This window comes from Apiospora phragmitis (assembly GCF_038363925.1).
Source record: "Apiospora phragmitis strain CBS 135458 chromosome Unknown utg000010l:1.0-9815664.0:1.0-9183399.0, whole genome shotgun sequence".
Lineage (NCBI taxonomy): Eukaryota > Fungi > Ascomycota > Sordariomycetes > Amphisphaeriales > Apiosporaceae > Apiospora > Apiospora phragmitis.
Genome location: NW_027117409.1, coordinates 3,610,818 through 3,629,316, shown reverse-complemented (window position 1 = coordinate 3,629,316; position 18,499 = coordinate 3,610,818). Strand labels below are relative to the sequence as shown.

Below are 18,499 nucleotides of genomic sequence, written 5' to 3'. Positions count from 1 at the left end.
CGTGTCTGCAGCTAGCTAGCCACATGTTCGGTTATGCTACCCGTCAGATTGTGTCGCCGACGTCAGCCCAGCAAGTCGTTTAGTATGTCATGCAGCAATGGAGCCGACACTATGACTCAGGGTGGACTACAAGTGACGACGAGATGGAACGGAGTATAGTAACATCGAGAGCATCTAGAGTACGTGATAAAAAAAAAAAAAGTCTATTATAACCCGTCTTCCCACTAAAGAAATCTATAGTCGTAGCTGGGGCCTGAGCCAAGTTAAAATTATATAGCAATGGCGACGTCTCTTCCCCTTTGTAGTGGTCGTCCATCCACACCCCCGACGGGGCATTGTTGTCAGCTGGTGATCGTAATGCATCAGTACACCCGTTTGCTCCAGACCATCCAACACGCCGTTAGGAGAGAAAATGGTTGTCAGTAGCTCATCCTGATGAAACGTTGTGTTTTGTCGAAACGCCATCACCGACTGGCAAGGAAGCTTGGTTGGAGGGAGCATGGTAAGAAGGATGGGCAGCGCCAGCATCGTGTAAGTGTTTTGTCGATATTAGCTGGCATGATAGCAATCACCCAGTTACAGCCTCCATCGTCGTCTATATCTTCCCCCTTCCCTTTAACGTCCAGTCCAATCCATCCCGTAGATCGTTCTTAGGTTGACCGTATGGGCCAGTAGGGCATCCGAAGTCCTGCATTCGAAGCCGGGGTCACAGCAGTCTTGAGGTGACATGGTTCTTGGGGGATCATGGTCAAGTCAAGTCAGGTGTGAAGCGAAGCATGGGGTGCTTCATGGCTTGGCGAATGGCATGGTGCTCATACGCGATAGGATACTTTTTTGGAGGCCTTTACGCTCGTCAGAATCTACCGCCTTCGCAATGTCTGACACGGCGCCCAGAACTTTGATGTGTTCTTTCTTGAGTTCCTCAAACGACTCGTCGAGCGTGATGTGCCAAGGGTACAAGACAAATACTTGGAAACCCAGAGCCGACGAAGCCACAGCAAAGTTGGTCATGGAGACCAGACGTGTCAGAAAGACCATGATTGCTGTTGTGAGTGGGAAGTGGTAAAAACGAGGAACTCGGGGCGTGTATGTGTGTGAGAGAGTGTGAGAGAGAGACTTGAGTTGGCGTGGAAATAACAGTAGATCGAGCGATGCTATGGGATGGGCAGGAATGGAGGTTAAAGAAAAAATCACCGACAAAAGAGAATAATATTACAAGTCTACGATTTCGAGCTGGGACGAAGGAGGAAGAAAGTGTTTTAAAGGGAACTTTCTGGGTAGGATCACATGAGCTCGCCGGGCGAGTACAATGAAACACCGAGAAGAAGGCCCTTCGCCATTGTCGGCGCTTCTTCAATGGGCTGGGTGGGTCTTCGGGCTGGATTGGAGGAAGGTCAAGGAAGATGTCGCGTGTGCCCAACTAATCAACGTGGTAAACCCACGAGCCAGCCCTGCGCAGACGGCCATGATGAGCCAGAAATGGACCAGAGTGCGCCCAAGGCCTCGGTTATTGCTCGCCCGTCATCGGGAGCCAGACCTGGCCTGCCCTGTCTTGACTAATAGCGAGATCCCTCCTGGCCGCACCCTTGGAAGACCCGTGGTAGCTTTGGATAGCCTTGCGCTTACAGCCAGCAGCAGTTTTCGCTGCTGGCAGTTCGAACCCTTTCCGTGGGAACGAAGAGCGGGCATGCTGGCCTAAAGGCTGGCCGGATCGTGGGAGTGGAGCCCATTTGCCAAAGTGGCCTGACAATCATACGATGCTCAACTTGGCCCGCTATAAGAGCGCACCCTCCCAACTCTCCCATCCCTTGACCTGCCTTTGACGGCACAGCTTGCCCAGTCTATTTTGACGTAGGTAGCAGCTTCCCATCGTGTGCCATGTGGTGTGTTGCTTGGGAAGACCCTCTCCTCCAAGGGTCTGTAGAGGGCCAGCCCGTATTGGAATGACCGACAGCAGGACACACACACCCTTCCACCCCCATCGGACGCTTGGCTCCAACCTGGAAGGAAATCGGCTGCGAGCGTCTCCGCAGTCCCGTTCCGGCCAGTCGGACCCCTTCGCAGACCCTTCGGTCGACTCGCACGCTCTCTACCACATTTTCACGGGTCTGTGCACATCACTTCACATCACAGCCCTTCTGGAGAGAGGCGTTGCAGATCATGCAGTTTCGAAAATTGGAAAGTGTTGCCCATCTTCACTTGCTGGCTTGGGTCCTGGGCCCCGGCCGCCGTCTCATTCGCAAGTCCCCATCGTCGTGGGCTGCCTCTCTTTTGGTGGGACGGGTACGGGCTGCAACTCGGAGATTCGTCACGCCATCACGCCATCACTGAAATTAGCCGGGTATTGGAACATATCCCTTAATATAGAAGCCCGAAAAGAGGTGGGGAGAAGTGCCGTTGCTTCATCTGTTTATCCATTTGATGGAAAGCTTCATCTACCTGGTCCTCTACTGCGTAATACAAAATCACCACACGTTTCTCGTCTGATTGATGCAGGCAATCCCGTGAGAAGAGTCGACATGAAAGACGACACACTTATAGAAACATTAACAAAAGCCACCTATGTGTGCTATGGCCAAACCCCCTGATATCTTGGTACGACTAAAGAGAAGCCAAGTGTATACAGTACATAATCAACCTAAGTCTTAAGAGAGAGAAATAAAATGCCGCATTTGCCTATTCAATGGAAGCCAGGCTGAGCAAGTATTTCTTTAGCAAAAAGACAAATCGCTCAAAAAACGACGCCTGCAGGATTCGAACCTGCGCTCCCGAAGGAAATGCCTAACCTATAGGTCTCAACAGAGCAAATAGCAGGGCATCGCGTTAACCACTCCGCCAAAGCGCCCCGATGTTTGATGATTGACTGTTGCGCTATTCTCATATCTATTATGTCAATAGCTGCTAGCTGCATAGTGGGTGGCAGATCAACCCACAACCCCCAGTAATCAACCAGCCGTGGTTTGCAAATATCAAAAGGATTGAACCCTTTTGGAAAAGGTGATCATATTTGAATATGAAGCTATTCTTTCCCGCTCCTACTTTGTAATCTTATCTGCAATATCTTTATTGTGCCGGGTTAGGAGTATTATCGGAGTAGTTTCGGGAGATGTACATGCGTATAGCTGGCGGCCTGGACCCTTGGTGGTAGAAAGAGTAGAAATTAAATACAGTTGTGTACTGACTACCATTTGGCTCCCAATCTTAGAGAGGACATGTTGGTTCGGACAAATATCTAATACAGACACCGACTTACATGAATCTCGGTATGGTCCTCGGGTTCTTTGCTCTGAGTATGTTAAGTACATACTACCTAACGGAGTACTACATTCACTGTCGCTGAAGAGCCAGGAACAGGTGGAGAGAACTACTGCACGTAGACTGATCAGTGATCATCCTTACATAGGCGGCTAGCAAGGTTACTTTAGTTAGCCCCTTTCGCCCTGAATGTTTAATCGGCACGGATACCGTGTTCAGCCCTGGCGAGATTGAAAGTGCAATGTGACCACTGGCTTCTTCAGCAAATGCCAGCCACCGTACGGAGTAATGCAATACCTAGCATCTGACGGAACACAAAGACTTCTGTCAGTCAACGTTCCCTTGGCTGCTTGCAACGGTCGTGGTTGGACAAGCGGCATGTAGTCTCACGATGCCAGGTAAGAGAGGGCCTTCTCGCCTTCCATATGAAAGTCGATGTTTCCCGCTTTTGTTGATAACAAAGGCCACACCAGCAACCCTGAACGTAAACAAAGCTGCAGCCGCTGTCCAATAACGTGCTGATGGCCGCGCGACCGTCCCCCGTCATCTCCCAAAGATAACCAAGATGCTTCTGAACAGCCAATAGGGCTGGCCCCTTGACCAATTCGTCACCGTTGCGTCTGTAACCTGCAGAAGCTACCTGCAGTACCACGGATATTGCAATTTCAGACAGTACCTTCCGGAAGACTTGGAGTGAGGGGATTCGCTCTGGAGAGGAGGGGGTCAAACTCCAACAGGCTGACCAGAAGAAATACTGCCCCGGGGACTGTGAGACTCTGTTGTGATTAGCCAGACCGGCTCTTTGACATGTCGTCGACTTATGGCCCGTTGTAGCGGTGACAGGTGCTGAGACCAGACTATGTAGGTAGCTAGACCTGCAGCACATGGATTCCAACTGGTTTATAACACACAAAGTCTGCCGTCCTCCTTAAAGGCATCTGGGGAGGCTGCTTCGCTACTAAGTCATCGTGACTTTTGACTTACCATTCTCCTCCCTTCTGGGTAAGAGAAGAAAAAGGTCTGAGACTCTGCAGTGCACCAACCTGGAACGTCTCGACCACAGACCGCTGCGCATCACGGACCACGGGGCATTAGCTTTTCCTTCCAATACCCGGCTTTAGACCTTCACGGTTAGCCCCTGATCCCAGGCCCAGGTAGCGCACCGCCCATCCACGAAGCCCACCACCCAAAGAGTCCACGACTCGATCACCGCAGCGCAATTTGTTTCTACTACAAGGGTCGCAGCTCAGGTGTGCTGAGCGCTTGATTATCTTATCTTTCTACCTCGCCCGGTGTGTGGGTGGCATTCTATCTGGATTTGTAATTTCAGAGAGAAAAGACATAGGTCATAATTACCCCGTTGCCCGCCCAGGCTCTCGTCGGTTGATACGTCCAACCCCCCAAGTCCCCGCTACATCTCCCAAATTTGCACCTATTATCCGCAGACTGCCCGCTCTGCTTTACCTAGGTTACCACCTTAGTTGTGGTAGGGACTCCAAAGAAGCGGTCATAGGACTTCGATAACTTTCCTTCGCAACTTCCAGGGGCCTCGTCAGCATGCCGGAATTCCTGTTGCGCCATCAGATCTGGTAACCAAACTGCTTTGTTACTCTATCGAATTCGGTGTTCCTTGGGGACCGCCGACCTGCTAAGGCAAGCCCCAGGTGCATGCTTACTTTAGTACTACTCTAGCTCTACAGCACTTGCGCCCGTTGCTCTTCAATCGACCCGATCCCTTCCCAAAGTCGCCTTTGGCAGGTAAAGTAGGGAGGTAGGCTCGCTTATAGTTAGGGGCCAGTATTAGCGACCGACCTACAAAGCACTATTTACTTTAGGGTCGCACCCCAGCCCGCCTATCCGTCGACCCAAAATCCGGGCTACTCGTTAGTTTAGTTGCTGCAGGCCCATTGAAGCGGTGGGAGCCAGTGGATTGGCTGGGATTGAAAGAAAACAAAACAGACGTTGCGGGAACCTTTTGGAAGACGAACAGAGAGAGAAAAGAAAGAAGAAAGACGGAAAAAAAAAGTAACAAATTGCCCACCATGGCTTCAATGGCAGCACCAACTACTTCCTTACCTACACCACAATCGCGACAGAAAACACTATCGCGAGGCAACAAAAAGTCGGGAATTGGCACGGCTTCTACCCCCAACCTAAATTCGCTCTACGCTGCTCATTCACGACTGGGTCCCGGCGCGGGTACTCTTGCGCGCAAAGCTTCCTTTGCAGCCCTGACCCCCGGATCCCTAGCAGCCATCCCCGACGACAGCGAGAGTTACGCCATACATAGTGTCCTAAATAGCGACTTCGATCACCGCAACAACAACAACACCAACAACAACCTCCCTCCTCCTCCATCTCCACGCAGAATGGCGCCCGCCACGCCGGCGAGAGGCGCCAGTGCCCTAGACCATGATTTAGCCGTCGGCGATGCTGTCGACGTTCCCGGTAACATGCATGGCACCGTCCGTTTCGTTGGTTCCGTCGCCGGGCGCAAGGGAGTCTTTGCTGGCGTTGAGCTGCACTCGGACTATGCTGCACGCGGAAAGAATAATGGCGACGTTGACGGGTGAGTGCGCCGTTCCATCATGATTTACTTGCACTCTGGGTTCCAGTAGGTACTGACTTATGGTTGCGATTACAGGGTATCGTATTTCACCACTTCGACTCCCGGCGCCGGCATATTTGTGCCTATTTCGAAGCTCTTCAAGCGCAACAGCGCAGGTGCATCTTTCCCCATGACCCCGTCGGGCAACTCGTCACTTGCTGCATTACGAGTATCCAGCCAAAATAGCACGAACTTCACGCCGCCCACGCCTTCGGTGCCCAAGTTTAGTCAGTCAGTAGGACCTGGAAGAGCCCCTAGCCCGGCAGGCAGGAGATCCAGGTCTTCATTGGCGAGACCCGAATCCCCCGTCCGCAGACTGCAGCTCAGTCCCGCTCCTGGTCAGGGTTTAGCCGCACCCGGTCCGCCGAAAACACCAGTCCCTCCCCCGTTATGGCACGCCCTCCATCGGCAAATTTTCTGCGAGCGTGCGGGGCACGACCGGAGACCCCAATAAGAGATTGGAACGCAAGCCAAGTATAGTTCCTCGGAGCGCATCTGCCATGGGCCAGGCCTCGTCACTGTTTGGTGGGGAAGATGAGGTTACACCCCTTGGTCGTGCTACACCTGTTGGCGGTCGTGCCACACCCGTTGGCCGTCCAATGAACAATGGGAGCATCGGGTCTATGTCGAGCTTAAAGATGCGCCCGGCATCCCGTGCTGCCGCCGCGAACGAGGAAGAGATCGAACGCCTCAGATCACAGTTGGATGAACGGGACCGGCAATTGAAAGACCAGGCTTCTGCTTTGGCCGAGATGGAAAGCAGCGTCACCGAGCTGACATCGCTCATGGAGCACGGGGATTTCGGCAAGCCCAGGCCTAGCAGTCTGGATGACAAAGATTCAGGTCAACTACGAGCACTGCTTAGGGAGAAGAACGAAAAAGTCGCCATGCTCACTGCAGAGTTCGACGCACACCGTGCCGACTTCCGCAGCACTATTGACACCCTGGAGATGGCCAGCACAGAGACCCAACGGGTCTACGATGCTAGGATCCGCGAGCTGGAGCTGGAGATTCATGAAATGCAGGAGCGAGGAGAAGATGTTGACAGCGTGGCACGCCAGCTGAAGCAACTCGAGGAGCTTGTCCAGGAGCTTGAGGAGGGCTTAGAGGATGCTCGTCGAGGAGAAGCAGAGGCACGTGGCGAGGTGGAGTTCTTACGTGGTGAGGTGGAACGAACACGCACAGAGCTTCGACGGGAACGCGAGAAGGCATCGGCCAACACGAATGGTGGCACCGATGGTGCAGACACACTGTCGCTGTCCAAGGAATTAGAGAAGAAGGAAGATGAGATTAGAGGTCTCAAAGCCATTATCCATTCCCTTAGTCGAGACAACGAGTCCCCAGACAAGACACCGACGCAGCCACAACGAACTCAGTCATTCGATAACTCCCGTCCTGGCTCCGTCGAGGCCCGGATAGCCAAAGAAAAGCTCGAACGCGAGGTCAATGAGCTCCGTGGCCTCGTCGAGACGAAGAGCAGCCGTGAGGAGGAACTCGAACACGAACTCGAGACGTTGCGTCGAGGGAGTGCTTCGACCCAACGTACCAGCCAGATGACCATTCGCAGCGCAGATGGGTCCTCGTACCGTGACTCCAAGGGGACAGTCATGCCCGCGCGAGAGACGCGCTCGCCCGAACACAAGCGTGTGCCTACCCTCGAGACCATGCCCGAGAGCGATGCATACTCCTCTGTCACAGAGAGTAGCACTCTCTGGTGCGAGATCTGTGAGACAGCAGGTCATGACATCCTGACATGCACCAACATGTTTGGACCTCAGCAAAGCCAAAGTCAGGGCCAGGGCCAGGGAAGCCCCAAGTCTGCAAAGACGGGGAAAGATGCGGGCCGAGAAGCCGAAGACTTGAGCCACCTGAAGGTGCCAAACACTGAAGATATGCCCCGGCCTTTGACGCCAGTAAAGTCGACACCAGCAACAAACCCTCCGCCGGCTAATGTCAGCATCCTGCCCAACCCTACCGATTCCGGGCCCTTGGCTGGCAAGGGCAGTGGTGTCATCGACCCCGAGAAATGGTGCGCTCTCTGCGAACGTGACGGACACGAGAGCATCGACTGTCCGCTGGAGGACGCCTTCTAGTCTCGTTGCTCTTCAGACCGCGAGTTGTACATATAAGTTAGGGCGCTGCGACCCCTGTTGCTGTTTTATTCCTGCATCGTTTGTTCTTGCAAGCCAGCGGTGCACCAAGGGTTCTCCTTCCCCTTTTGCTTCTCGCAATGATACCACGGCCTTCACCTGAATAGTTTGTAATTTGGTTTATCTGGTTTGCCTCGCTCTTTGGCAACCTGGTTATGGTGGAAGAGGGTCTGTTGAGGAATAGGAAGAGGCACCACCGCCACTGAATGAGATGATGGATTCCCAAGAGGGCTTTATCCCTAGGACTGTAGAGAATAAAAATAGTAAAATAACGATATCATGCCACTTGTACCTTGTACCGACTGGAGCTATGTCAACTATGCATTGCGCAAACCGTTTCTCCTAACTTGAATGATATAATAGAGCCCCCCAGCGTCTCAGAACAGCGCGCTATACAGAACGAATGGCAGCAACAATCAACCCCAACAAGCCTCTGTATCCGTTGCTACTGACATAATTAATCCTGACTGCCCTCGATTGCTCTGACGGGGTATGGCGTGCTTGCCAAAAGGCGGCCACGCGTCTTCGGTCAGTGACAGCTTTGAATCAAGCCATCGTTTCGCATGTCCTATATGAGCCCAACAATCAGGGCCTTGTTCGTATTCAACGCCCTATACACAATCATACATTGAATCTTCCCGACCTCTGCTGCATCCTACGAAGCATTCTTTTCAGGGGTATTTCCTATGGGCACTCCTCAACTGCTATTCTGGATATCAAATTCTCCTGTTATCATTATACCTCCGGCTTCCGACTTCAGTCTGCCCTACCTACGTATTCGAGTTGCTAACTCGGCCGGCCGCCCTACCTATATCGTATAACACAAGATCACGACAAGAACGGCTTTCAGATTTGACCATGTGGTAAGCATTTTTGGGGTGATTTCTCGTCTCTGTCGATGACATTTCCGATTGCCGCGCGGGATCAAGGACGTCCAGACATGGTCGCGATCTAGTGCTTCCCCGCAAATGTACTACCCAAGGAACCAGGGGCCAAGCAGTTAGGGTGGGCATGGGACCTTGCAGTGCATCATCCCCCGCACCCGTTTCGGTTGGGCTGTGCCACTGTGGGCACCGAGGCACCCTGGGAGCTCAAGCTCGAGCTCCAGATTCCAGTCCCCGCCCGTCGCTCGCGTCCCTCTCTCCCTTCTTCGCCTGATACATATTATCAGCACACCTTGAGCTCATCGATAATAGCTTCCGGTCCAATCAGCCCATGCTTCGAGTTTCTTGGGCCCATCCTTCTCTTGGATCCTACTCCCATATCTTTCCTCATTCTTCACACCTATAACCTAGAATAATACCTTGCTCGTATGCTGAGAGCTAGCTACCTAGACCGACTGATCTGACGCACTCGTAGCGACCACTCCGACAACCCCCTACCCCTCGACATCCTTCCGTCCCTCCTCAACCTACGAACTCCAATCATGGGCGGTGAACGCACCCAGCCCGCGAAGGCCACGGCCTCCGTTGCCACCTATCCCATGCAGGCCGCTGGCCCGGTCGGCAAGCGGATCAGCAACATCTACAAGGAGAGAATCATGCAGTTCTACAGCACTGGACAATGGGAGAAGCAGAACCTCTTGGCCATGATGTACGAAGGCATCGCTTCCGGCCACCCTCATGTCAAACTTTCCACCTGGGCTGCCCCGGGTCTGTCCCGTCCCACGTTCGAAGAGGCTATGAAGGGCGATTTCCAATCTACAAACGTGGGCGAAAGCTTCGGTCCATCTTGGGCCACTCACTGGTTCAAGATTGTTATCAAAGTACCCTCCAATATGTGCGACAAGGAGCATTTGGAGTTCCAGTGGGATGCTGGCAATGAGGGCATGGTGTGGACGGCTGACGGCAAGCCTTTGCAAGGCCTTACCGGCGGGGGGAGAGCGTGTCGAATGGATTCTCCCCAAGTCTTTCCGCGATGGCAAGGAGCACACTTTCTATATCGAAATGGCTTGCAATCACATGTTCGGGAATGCTCCTGGAGGTGACAGCATCCAGCCTCCTGACCCAAACAAGCAGTTTCAGCTAGTGAAGGCTGACATCTGTGCTGTCAACATGGACGCTCGTCAGCTCTGGATCGATACTTGGATCATCGGTGACGCCGCCAGGGAATTTCCTGAGGATTCATGGCAGCAGCACAAAGCCCTGAATGTCGCCACTGCCATCCTCGAGAACTATAAGCTTGGTGACAAGGAGTCTATCAAGGGTTGCCGCAAGATTGCCCAAGACTACATCGGTGCCAACGTTGACTCGGCCAAGGTCTATGAAAGTGGCACAGAGGCTCAGGTCTTCGGCATCGGCCACTGTCATATCGATACTTGCTGGCTGTGGCCTTGGGCTGAGACCAAGCGCAAGGTTGCTCGATCTTGGTCGAACCAATGCGACCTGATGGAACGCTACCCTGAGCTCAACTTTGCCTGTTCGCAGGCGCAGCAGTACCAGTGGCTGGAGAAATACTACCCCTATGTCTTCGATCGCGTCAAGCACAAGGTGAAGGAGGGGAAGTTCCATCCCATTGGCGGTAGCTGGGTTGAGCACGACACCAACATGCCTAGCGGCGAGTCCCTCGTCCGTCAGTTTCTCTACGGTCAGCGCTACTTCGAAAGCCACTTCGGAGAGCGCTGCAAGACTTTCTGGCTTCCCGACACATTTGGATACTCGAGTCAGCTCCCTCAGCTCTGCCGCTTGGCTGGCATGAACCGTTTTCTCACCCAAAAACTCAGCTGGAATAATATCAATAATTTCCCCCATACCACTTTCAACTGGGTGGCACTGGACGGCAGCCAAGTCATTTGTCACATGCCTCCTGCTGAAACTTACACCGCGGAGGCTCACTTCGGCGACGTCAAGCGGAGTGTCACTCAGCACAAGTCCATGGACCAGGACCATACCTCGTTGCTCGTCTTTGGCAAGGGAGATGGCGGCGGCGGCCCGACTTGGCAGCATATTGAGAAGCTTCGTCGGTGCCGTGGTATCAGTGATGAGGTTGGCCTGTTACCTCGTGTCCATTTAGGTAACACAGTCGATCAGTTCTTTGATAAGCTCCAAGACAAGGGGACCTCGTTGGTCACATGGTACGGAGAGCTCTATTTCGAGCTGCATCGTGGCACCTATACGACCCAGGCAAACAACAAGCTCAATAACCGCCGGTCTGAGGTCTTGATGAAAGATCTCGAGCTTCTGGCTACGATTGCATCCTTGAAGGACCAGTCTTACCAGTATCCCAAGAAGGATTTTGATAAGATGTGGGAGTCAATTCTGCTTTGTCAGTTCCATGACTGTCTTCCGGGCAGTTCAATTGAAATGTGCTACGATGATTCCGACGAGGTAAGAGCCACAGCCGTATTCAGGAATATTCCTGTATGCTAACGTCATCCTAGTTATACGCCGAAGTCGCGAAGACTGGCGAGCGCATCTTCAAGGACATCTGCAATTTATTCAAGGTTCCCGAGATAAAGCCCGCCAGTATTGGCGAAGCGGTTGCCCTCAACACGCTCCCGTGGCACCGTAAGGAGGTTGTTGACATTTCGGAGACCGAGTGCGGCGTTGCTTGTGGCAGTGGCCCTATCCTTAGCATCAAGGCCTTCAAGACAGCCGAAGAGAAAGCCGTCACAGTCGAGGAAGTTGAGAAGGGCGTATTCGTCATGCAGAATGAGCAGCTGCGCGTCACCATCGAGAAGGGCTGTATCACCTCGCTCTTCGATCGCCAGGCAGGCCGTGAAGTTATAGCTAAGGGCGGAAAGGCAAACCAGTTTGTCATCTTCGACGACAAACCTCTGTACTGGCAAGCATGGGATGTCGAGGTGTACCATCTCGACAGCCGACAAGAGCTTACCTGCGGGCCGACCAAGATCTACGAAGACAAGGAACACCGGGTAGGTGTCGTTACTGAGACCAAGATCAGCGAGAACAGTTCTATGAAGACGATCCTCAGCTTGAGTGCTGCCTTCAAGGGACAGCAGTCGTTCGTTGACGTGACCTGCGACGTGGACTGGCATGAAACTATGAAGTTCCTCAAGGTTGAATTCCCCGTCGACGTCACCAACACCGAGGCATCATACGAGACACAATACGGCTTAGTGCGACGACCAACGCACTACAACACCACCTGGGATATGGCCAAGTTCGAGGTATGCTGCCACAAGTTTGCGGACCTGTCGGAGAACGGCTACGGTGTCTCTGTCCTCAACGACAGCAAATATGGGTTCGCCACTTGTGGTAATTTGATGCGACTGTCTTTGTTGCGGGCACCCAAGGCCCCTGATGCTCATGCTGACATGGGTCATCATACGATTAAATGGGCGATTCTGCCGCATCAGGGATCCCTTGGTGCCACAACAGTCCGCGCCGGCCACAACTTCAACAACCCCTTGAAGGTGCTCTCTGCCCCAGCAACCGACGATATGAAGACCATGCTGTCGAGCCACCCCGTCCAGCTGACCGGCGATCCTTCCCTTGTCCTGGACTGCGTCAAGCGTGGTGAAGACGACAAGGATGTTTCCCGCGGCGAGCTCCAGAAGCGCAAGGGACAGAGCATCATCTGCCGCGTCTACGACAGTCTCGGCGGGCAGAGCAGAGGCACGATCAAGAGCACGTGGGATATCAAGAAAGTCTGGAAGACGAACGTTCTTGAAGACGACGAAGAGGAGTTGGATTTGGATAAGAACGGAAGCTTCTCTATTAAGCTCAGACCTTTTGAGGTAGCTACCTATAGGCTGCAGTTATAGAGCGAAGCGACCAGGAGCATGATTTAACAACGGACTGATGATTGACGAGTTGGCGCACAAAAGAAGCACTCACAGATTGGCAACATGACGGGCACAACAACGGAAACTTTTGGTCTTGACACGCGCGCAGGCTTTGGGCCTTTGCTGAAGACTTTTGCTACGCTGCTCCAGAAAACCCTCCCTCACCACTCGGGCCTTTAATTATAGGATTACGAAATTGATAGTGAACAGCGTTTCTTGCCATGTACATGCAGCTACCTACCACTTTTGTCGTGGATCTTGATTTATCTACATGTAGTGATGGGGTCAAGCGATGGTGAGCTTTCACTGGCCCTTTTCTGTGTGGGCAGTATGGAGTAGAGTGGTATGTACCTTAAAGGTATGCAGATACGCATTTGTATGCAATATGCGAGGGCTGGAATAGTTGATCTGGCAGGCGCGATAAACTGATAAGGGTGGGGCGCGAACAAAAAACCCAAGCCCTGGCTTTGCCCACCACGCAAATCGGAATTTTGATGTTGGGCGCATTGGTTGGTGAGACGGCTACACTTTTCCTTCTTCCCTCTCTCTCTACAACAACACAACACCATTCCACACCCCCCAACATCCAATCAAATAAAAAACCCGTTGCCCTTAAAGTCCTAACTTCATACCAAAGAAGAAATGGTGGGCAACAAGTCTGAGTACTTCGGCAAGCTGAAGTCGCTGCTCGAGGAATACAACTCTGTCTTCCTCGTCAGGTATGTCCGACAAAACTATTCCAATTGGGCCCCGGGGCCGTGGAAGATCGCAAAATGCTAATGCCAGTTTCCCTCCGACAGCGTTGACAATGTCAGCTCCCAGCAGATGCACGAAGTGCGTCAGTCTCTCCGCGGAGAGGCTGTCGTTCTGATGGGTAAGAACACCATGGTTCGCCGTGCCCTGAAGACCTTCATCACCGACTCCCCCGAGTACGAGCGTCTCCTGCCCCACATCCGTGGCAACATCGGTTTCGTCTTCACCAACGGTGACCTCAAGGACATCCGCGACAAGATTCTGGCCAACAAGGTCGCCGCCCCTGCCCGTGCCGGTGCCGTCGCCCCCGCCGATGTCTACATCCCCGCTGGTAACACTGGTATGGAACCTGGCAAGACCTCTTTCTTCCAGGCCCTCGGTGTCCCCACCAAGATTGCCCGTGGTACCATTGAAATCACCAGCGACCTCAAGCTCGTTGAGGCTGGCAGCAAGGTCGGTGCCTCCGAGGCTACCCTGCTCAACATGCTGAACATATCTCCCTTCACTTACGGTCTGGGCGTTGTTCAGGTCTACGACCAGGGCAACACCTTCCCTCCTGAGGTTCTGGATGTCGGTGAGGAGCAGCTCCTGAAGTCCTTCTCGAGCGCCATCACCACCATTGCCGCCGTCTCTCTGGCCATCAACTTCCCCACCCTGCCCTCGGTCATGCACAGCTTCTTCAACGGCTACAAGAACCTCATGGCCATCGCCATTGGGACCGAGTACTCCTGGGCCGCCATTGATGAGCTCAAGGACCGTATTGCCAACCCCGACGCTTACGCTGCCGCTGCTCCCGCCGCCGGTGCCTCTGGTGACGCTGGTGCCTCTGCTGGCGCTGCTGAGACCAAGAAGGATGACTCCGAGGATGAGGAGTCCGATGAGGATGGTGGCGGTTTCGGTGATCTCTTGTATGTTGAAACCAACCTTTGGAAATATACCCAAAAACTGACCTTTTTCGCAGCGGTTAAATGCTTTAGCATGAGAACGAAGTCTACGATCAACACGAATCTGGGTATCAGATGGTTTTACGAGATTCTAGATACGAAAATCGGCGTTTCATAGGATTGCCACATGGTAATTGAGTACGCTTCCCATCACGACGACGGCCATTTATGAGGAGAACTATGCGCAATGTGATACAGTGACTGCTGATTAGACCAAGGGTGTCTTGCAGTATGGCTTCATTAAAAGGTATGTCGAATTTGACTTTTCCAACACCTTCCTCCCGTCGAAGATTCAATAAAAATTCAAGAGCTTTTTAACCCTGAACTCACTTGATGACAAACATTCAACACTATATGAGACACAATTCTATCACTTCATGCATTTGTCGAAACACTATTTACAGAATACATTGCTGATCTGTTTTGAAGTATACAGGTACTATTACATAAATCTATGCTACAGCGCCTGGAGGCCGTCCTTCTGCGTCGCTTGTTGTGTTCACCAAGCCTACTGTATCGGCTTGGTGTTCTAAGATCTGTTTGGCCACAGCGATGGCTGCCTCCGGGATTCCTGCCAAACGTGCGACTTTCAGCGCATGGCTATCCCTGTTTATGCCTTTCCGTAGCTTGTGAATGTAGACAAATCCACCTTGACCATCTTCCTCCACATCTGTACAATACATCTCCACGTGGCCGCCCGTCGTGATATGCATATCTCGCTCCTTGACCATGTCAGCCAACGAATGAAAGTGTGTGGCGAATAATGTGCGGCACTTGTTGATGGTAACGAGATGATGCAGACTCGCAAACGCTACAGCGGTCCCATCATCAGGGGCTGTACCTCGGCCGATCTCGTCCATGATGACAAAAGACCGCGGCGTGGCCGCGCGCAGAATCTGGGCTGTCTCGAGCATCTCGACCATGAAGGTGCTCTGGTCCCGGTAGAGATTGTCTGCTGAACCGACACGCGAGAAGATGGCGTCGACTATCCCGAGCTCGGCGTGGTGGGCTGGGACATAGCAGCCGACCTGGGCCAGTATCGTAATGAGAGCGTTCTGCCGTAGGTAGGTGCTCTTGCCCGCCATGTTGGGCCCCGTGATGAGCCAGAGCCGGCCGTGACCGGACACGCCGACGAGGCAGTCGTTGGAGGTGAAAGTGCGCCCCTGCTCGTACAGGCCGCCCTCGACGGTGGGATGGCGGCCACCTATGATTAGAGTCGCCGCCGAGTTCTCGCTGCTGTCGTCGCGGAGCTGGGGACGCGTGAGCCCTTGCTCGGCGGCGAGGCGGGCGAAAGAGGTGGTGACATCGAGCTCGTCGAGCACGGCGGCGTTACGTCGCAGGCGGACGAGGTGCAGGACGACCTGGGCGCGCAGCTCGGAGAAGAGGCGGGCCTCCTCGGTCTGCATCTGGAAGCGCGTCTGGTGGATGCGCTGGCCCAGCGAGGTCCACTCGGTCGCGTGGAAGGTGCGCGTGCTGCGGCTCGACGAGAGGGCGGGCAGGCTGGGGGCCATGTCGGCAAGCCGCCGCGTGTCTTTGACGCCCTTGACGTGGCAGATGTGGCCGAGGTTGGGCGTCCAGCGGAGGGTGAGGCTGGCGGCCTCGAAGCGCGCGCGGAGGTCCTCGGTCAGCGCTGCCTTCTCGGTCAGCAGGGCTTCGAGGGCGGCGTGGAGGTCGCTGAGGCCCGGGCTGGCGCCGGGCTTCATAATGAACGACTGGTTGTCGTCGGCGTAGTGGTCGCGGATTGAGGCAGGGGTCGCGGGCTTCTTGCGGAGCTTGGGGCTCTTGGGAGGAGCGCGGCCGCCTCCTCGTTGGTGCCCTCGGACGACACGATGCCCTCGGCGAGAGAGAGAAGCTGGGACGTCTCTTGGTCCTCGAGCTCGTGCTTCTGGAAGATGCCTTCCTCGTCGATCGAATCGCGGATGCGGTCAGCGAGTTTGGAGACCTTGGTGGTGTTTATCCGGGACAGCATGTCCGCGAAGCAACTATTGTTCCGATCTCGCTTCGAAACAGATTTGAGCAGCTTGACGATTCCTTCGGTTGTCTTGATGGTATTGGCAAGGCCGATGAGATCGTCTGGGTCGCCGCGGCCGAAAGCAAACTTCTGCACGAGACGTTGGGAATCGTGGCTCCTTCTCAACAGTTGTATAATCTCGTCCTGCAAGTCCGGGTTTTTCAGGAAGTATTCCACTAGGTCCTGGCGCTGCGTGATAGTATCCAGCGACGTCGAGGGGGCAATGAGCCATTCATTCAATAGCCTAGCACCGCTCTTCGTTACCGTTCTGCGGATGGCGTGCAGAAGGCTACCCCGGAAGACGCCGTCGCGGATGGTTTGCTTGATCTCCAGCGAGCGCATGCTGTTCCTGTCGATGGTCATGACGTGCATACTCTCGTGCCGTATAGGCGGTTGCAGCTTCATGCTGAGGCCAATGAGACGATCCCGGACGTACTGCAGCAAGAGGCTACCGGCTTGCGTCTCGTCGTCGGTCAGGCTGCTCAGTGTGTGTGGTGGGATTTCCGATTCCAGCATGGGCGTCCATTCCGAGGTGGCGAGAGGAACCGGATGCGGACTGTAGCTGATTAGGTGCTTGTCCTCGGCAAGGATTGCAGAGAGGGCGTGGTTTGTATCTGATTGTAAGGCTTCATCCACAACGATCTCACGTGGGCCTATGCGGGAAAGGATAGACGATAGAGATGCGATGTTAGTAGTCTGGGTATAGAACTGCCCCGTGGAGACATCCAGCCAAGCCAAGCCTACAGGTTCAGAAGAGGCGGGCGCCCTCTCATCTCTGGGGGTTTCGGTTTTGGGCTTGGCTACAATGCTGTCAAGCCCGTCCTCCCCAGCGGCGCAAGGGATATGGATCGCCATTACATAGTTGTTTGCAAAAGGGTCAATGAAGTTCTCGTCGATCAAAGTACCTGGCGTGATGATACGTGTCACTTTTCTGTCATGCATAAGCCCGTTCGTCTTGACTCTGTCACCTGCGTCATTGGGAAACTCCTCGGCGATGGCAACGTAGCAGTTGAACTCCTGGACCAGAACCTTGAGAAACCGGTCTAGCTGAAAGAATGGAAAGCCAGCCTAAAAGAAATTGTCATCAGGTTACAGTTGTTCTCTGGCCAGACGCGGCCAAGGAAGGTTCGGGGATAATGTACCATGGGGACAGGTCCAGCACTGGTTTTCTTCTGGGCCACCTTGATATTCAGCAACGGCCCATATTCCTCGGCGTGCTGGAAGTACAGCTCGTAGAAGCCGCCAACGCGCGTCAGCAACACACAGTTCTCGAACTTCTGCATGTTCCTCCTTGCCTGCAGCACCACGGTTGGGTATGCCGGGCCCTCGTCTTCCTCCGCCACATCATCTTCCCCAGACACGGATGGTGTAGGGGTAGGTGTAAGCGGCATGAGGGGCCCTTGTGGTAGATCTGCCAGGTTCACCGTAGTCTTGGTCTTCTTGCCGCGGGTCTGTATGCTACTGGCCACCCCAAGCTGCCGCTGCCGGCCGATCTGGGGAAGACGCGGCCTCGCGTAGGAGTCAGATCTGGCATTGCGCCGGTACGCAACGGCCGGGCCCCTGGCGAGGTTGTTAGAGCACACCACTGGTGTGACTCTGAGCAGTTCCAGCAGGCCTTGTTCAGTCGTGCGAGCCGTGCACCTGCGCATCCCGAGGAAATGGAATTCCGAAGGAAAAAAAGAGGGAGAAAAGGTCCCCCAAGCGGGGTTCGGCAGGGCTCCGAATAGAGCTATTCCCGGCAAGTGAGAGGGCAACGGATTTGGTTGTTATTATTAGCAGCAGTGCAGGTGAGGGAGGTTGACGACTCGGGAAGCCGGGGTCATGGTGTTATAGCGACTGTTTCGCACCGGTCTGCAAGGGGAGTGTGTTTTGGAAAATATCATCAATATCGATATCTATACGCACTGTGCATCTTCACCCAGACATCCTCCAGCAATACAGTGCTCATGCAGGTCATGCAAACTGTGCCTGATTAGTGCAGATCCTGTGGGATATCCATGTTCATACGATAGATACTGTAGCGTGCCGTTT

At 53.8% G+C, this 18,499-nt stretch overlaps 5 protein-coding genes across 5 annotated transcripts; 3 read left to right on the top strand and 2 right to left on the bottom strand.

Annotated features, from left to right (window-relative positions):
- Positions 1 to 786: 786 nt before the first annotated feature.
- Positions 787 to 1,038, bottom strand: PG994_010902 (uncharacterized protein; the record flags this gene model as incomplete). Its single annotated transcript, XM_066862311.1, has 1 exon — positions 787 to 1,038. One exon carries the CDS (start codon positions 1,036 to 1,038, stop codon positions 787 to 789), a length of 252 nt encoding a protein of 83 aa, XP_066711421.1.
- Positions 1,039 to 5,297: 4,259 nt separating this feature from the next.
- Positions 5,298 to 7,956, top strand: PG994_010901 (TIP41-like protein; the record flags this gene model as incomplete). Its single annotated transcript, XM_066862310.1, has 3 exons — positions 5,298 to 5,824; positions 5,900 to 6,288; positions 6,344 to 7,956. 3 exons carry the CDS (start codon positions 5,298 to 5,300, stop codon positions 7,954 to 7,956), a joined length of 2,529 nt encoding a protein of 842 aa, XP_066711420.1.
- A 1,483-nt stretch (positions 7,957 to 9,439) lies between these two features.
- On the top strand, positions 9,440 to 12,739 carry PG994_010900 (alpha-mannosidase; the record flags this gene model as incomplete). Its single annotated transcript, XM_066862309.1, has 3 exons — positions 9,440 to 9,844; positions 9,876 to 11,339; positions 11,393 to 12,739. The coding sequence occupies 3 exons, from the start codon at positions 9,440 to 9,442 to the stop codon at positions 12,737 to 12,739; spliced, it is 3,216 nt and encodes a 1,071-aa protein (XP_066711419.1).
- Positions 12,740 to 13,339: 600 nt separating this feature from the next.
- On the top strand, positions 13,340 to 14,419 carry PG994_010899 (60S ribosomal protein uL10; the record flags this gene model as incomplete). Its single annotated transcript, XM_066862308.1, has 2 exons — positions 13,340 to 13,479; positions 13,561 to 14,419. Coding segments are annotated over exons 1-2 (936 nt in total), but the record flags the coding sequence as incomplete, so codon positions are not given.
- Positions 14,420 to 14,909: 490 nt separating this feature from the next.
- On the bottom strand, positions 14,910 to 18,117 carry PG994_010898 (uncharacterized protein; the record flags this gene model as incomplete). The annotated part of the gene is made up of 3 exons (XM_066862307.1): positions 14,910 to 16,229; positions 16,286 to 17,536; positions 17,611 to 18,117. 3 exons carry the CDS (start codon positions 18,115 to 18,117, stop codon positions 14,910 to 14,912), a joined length of 3,078 nt encoding a protein of 1,025 aa, XP_066711417.1.
- Positions 18,118 to 18,499: the final 382 nt, after the last annotated feature.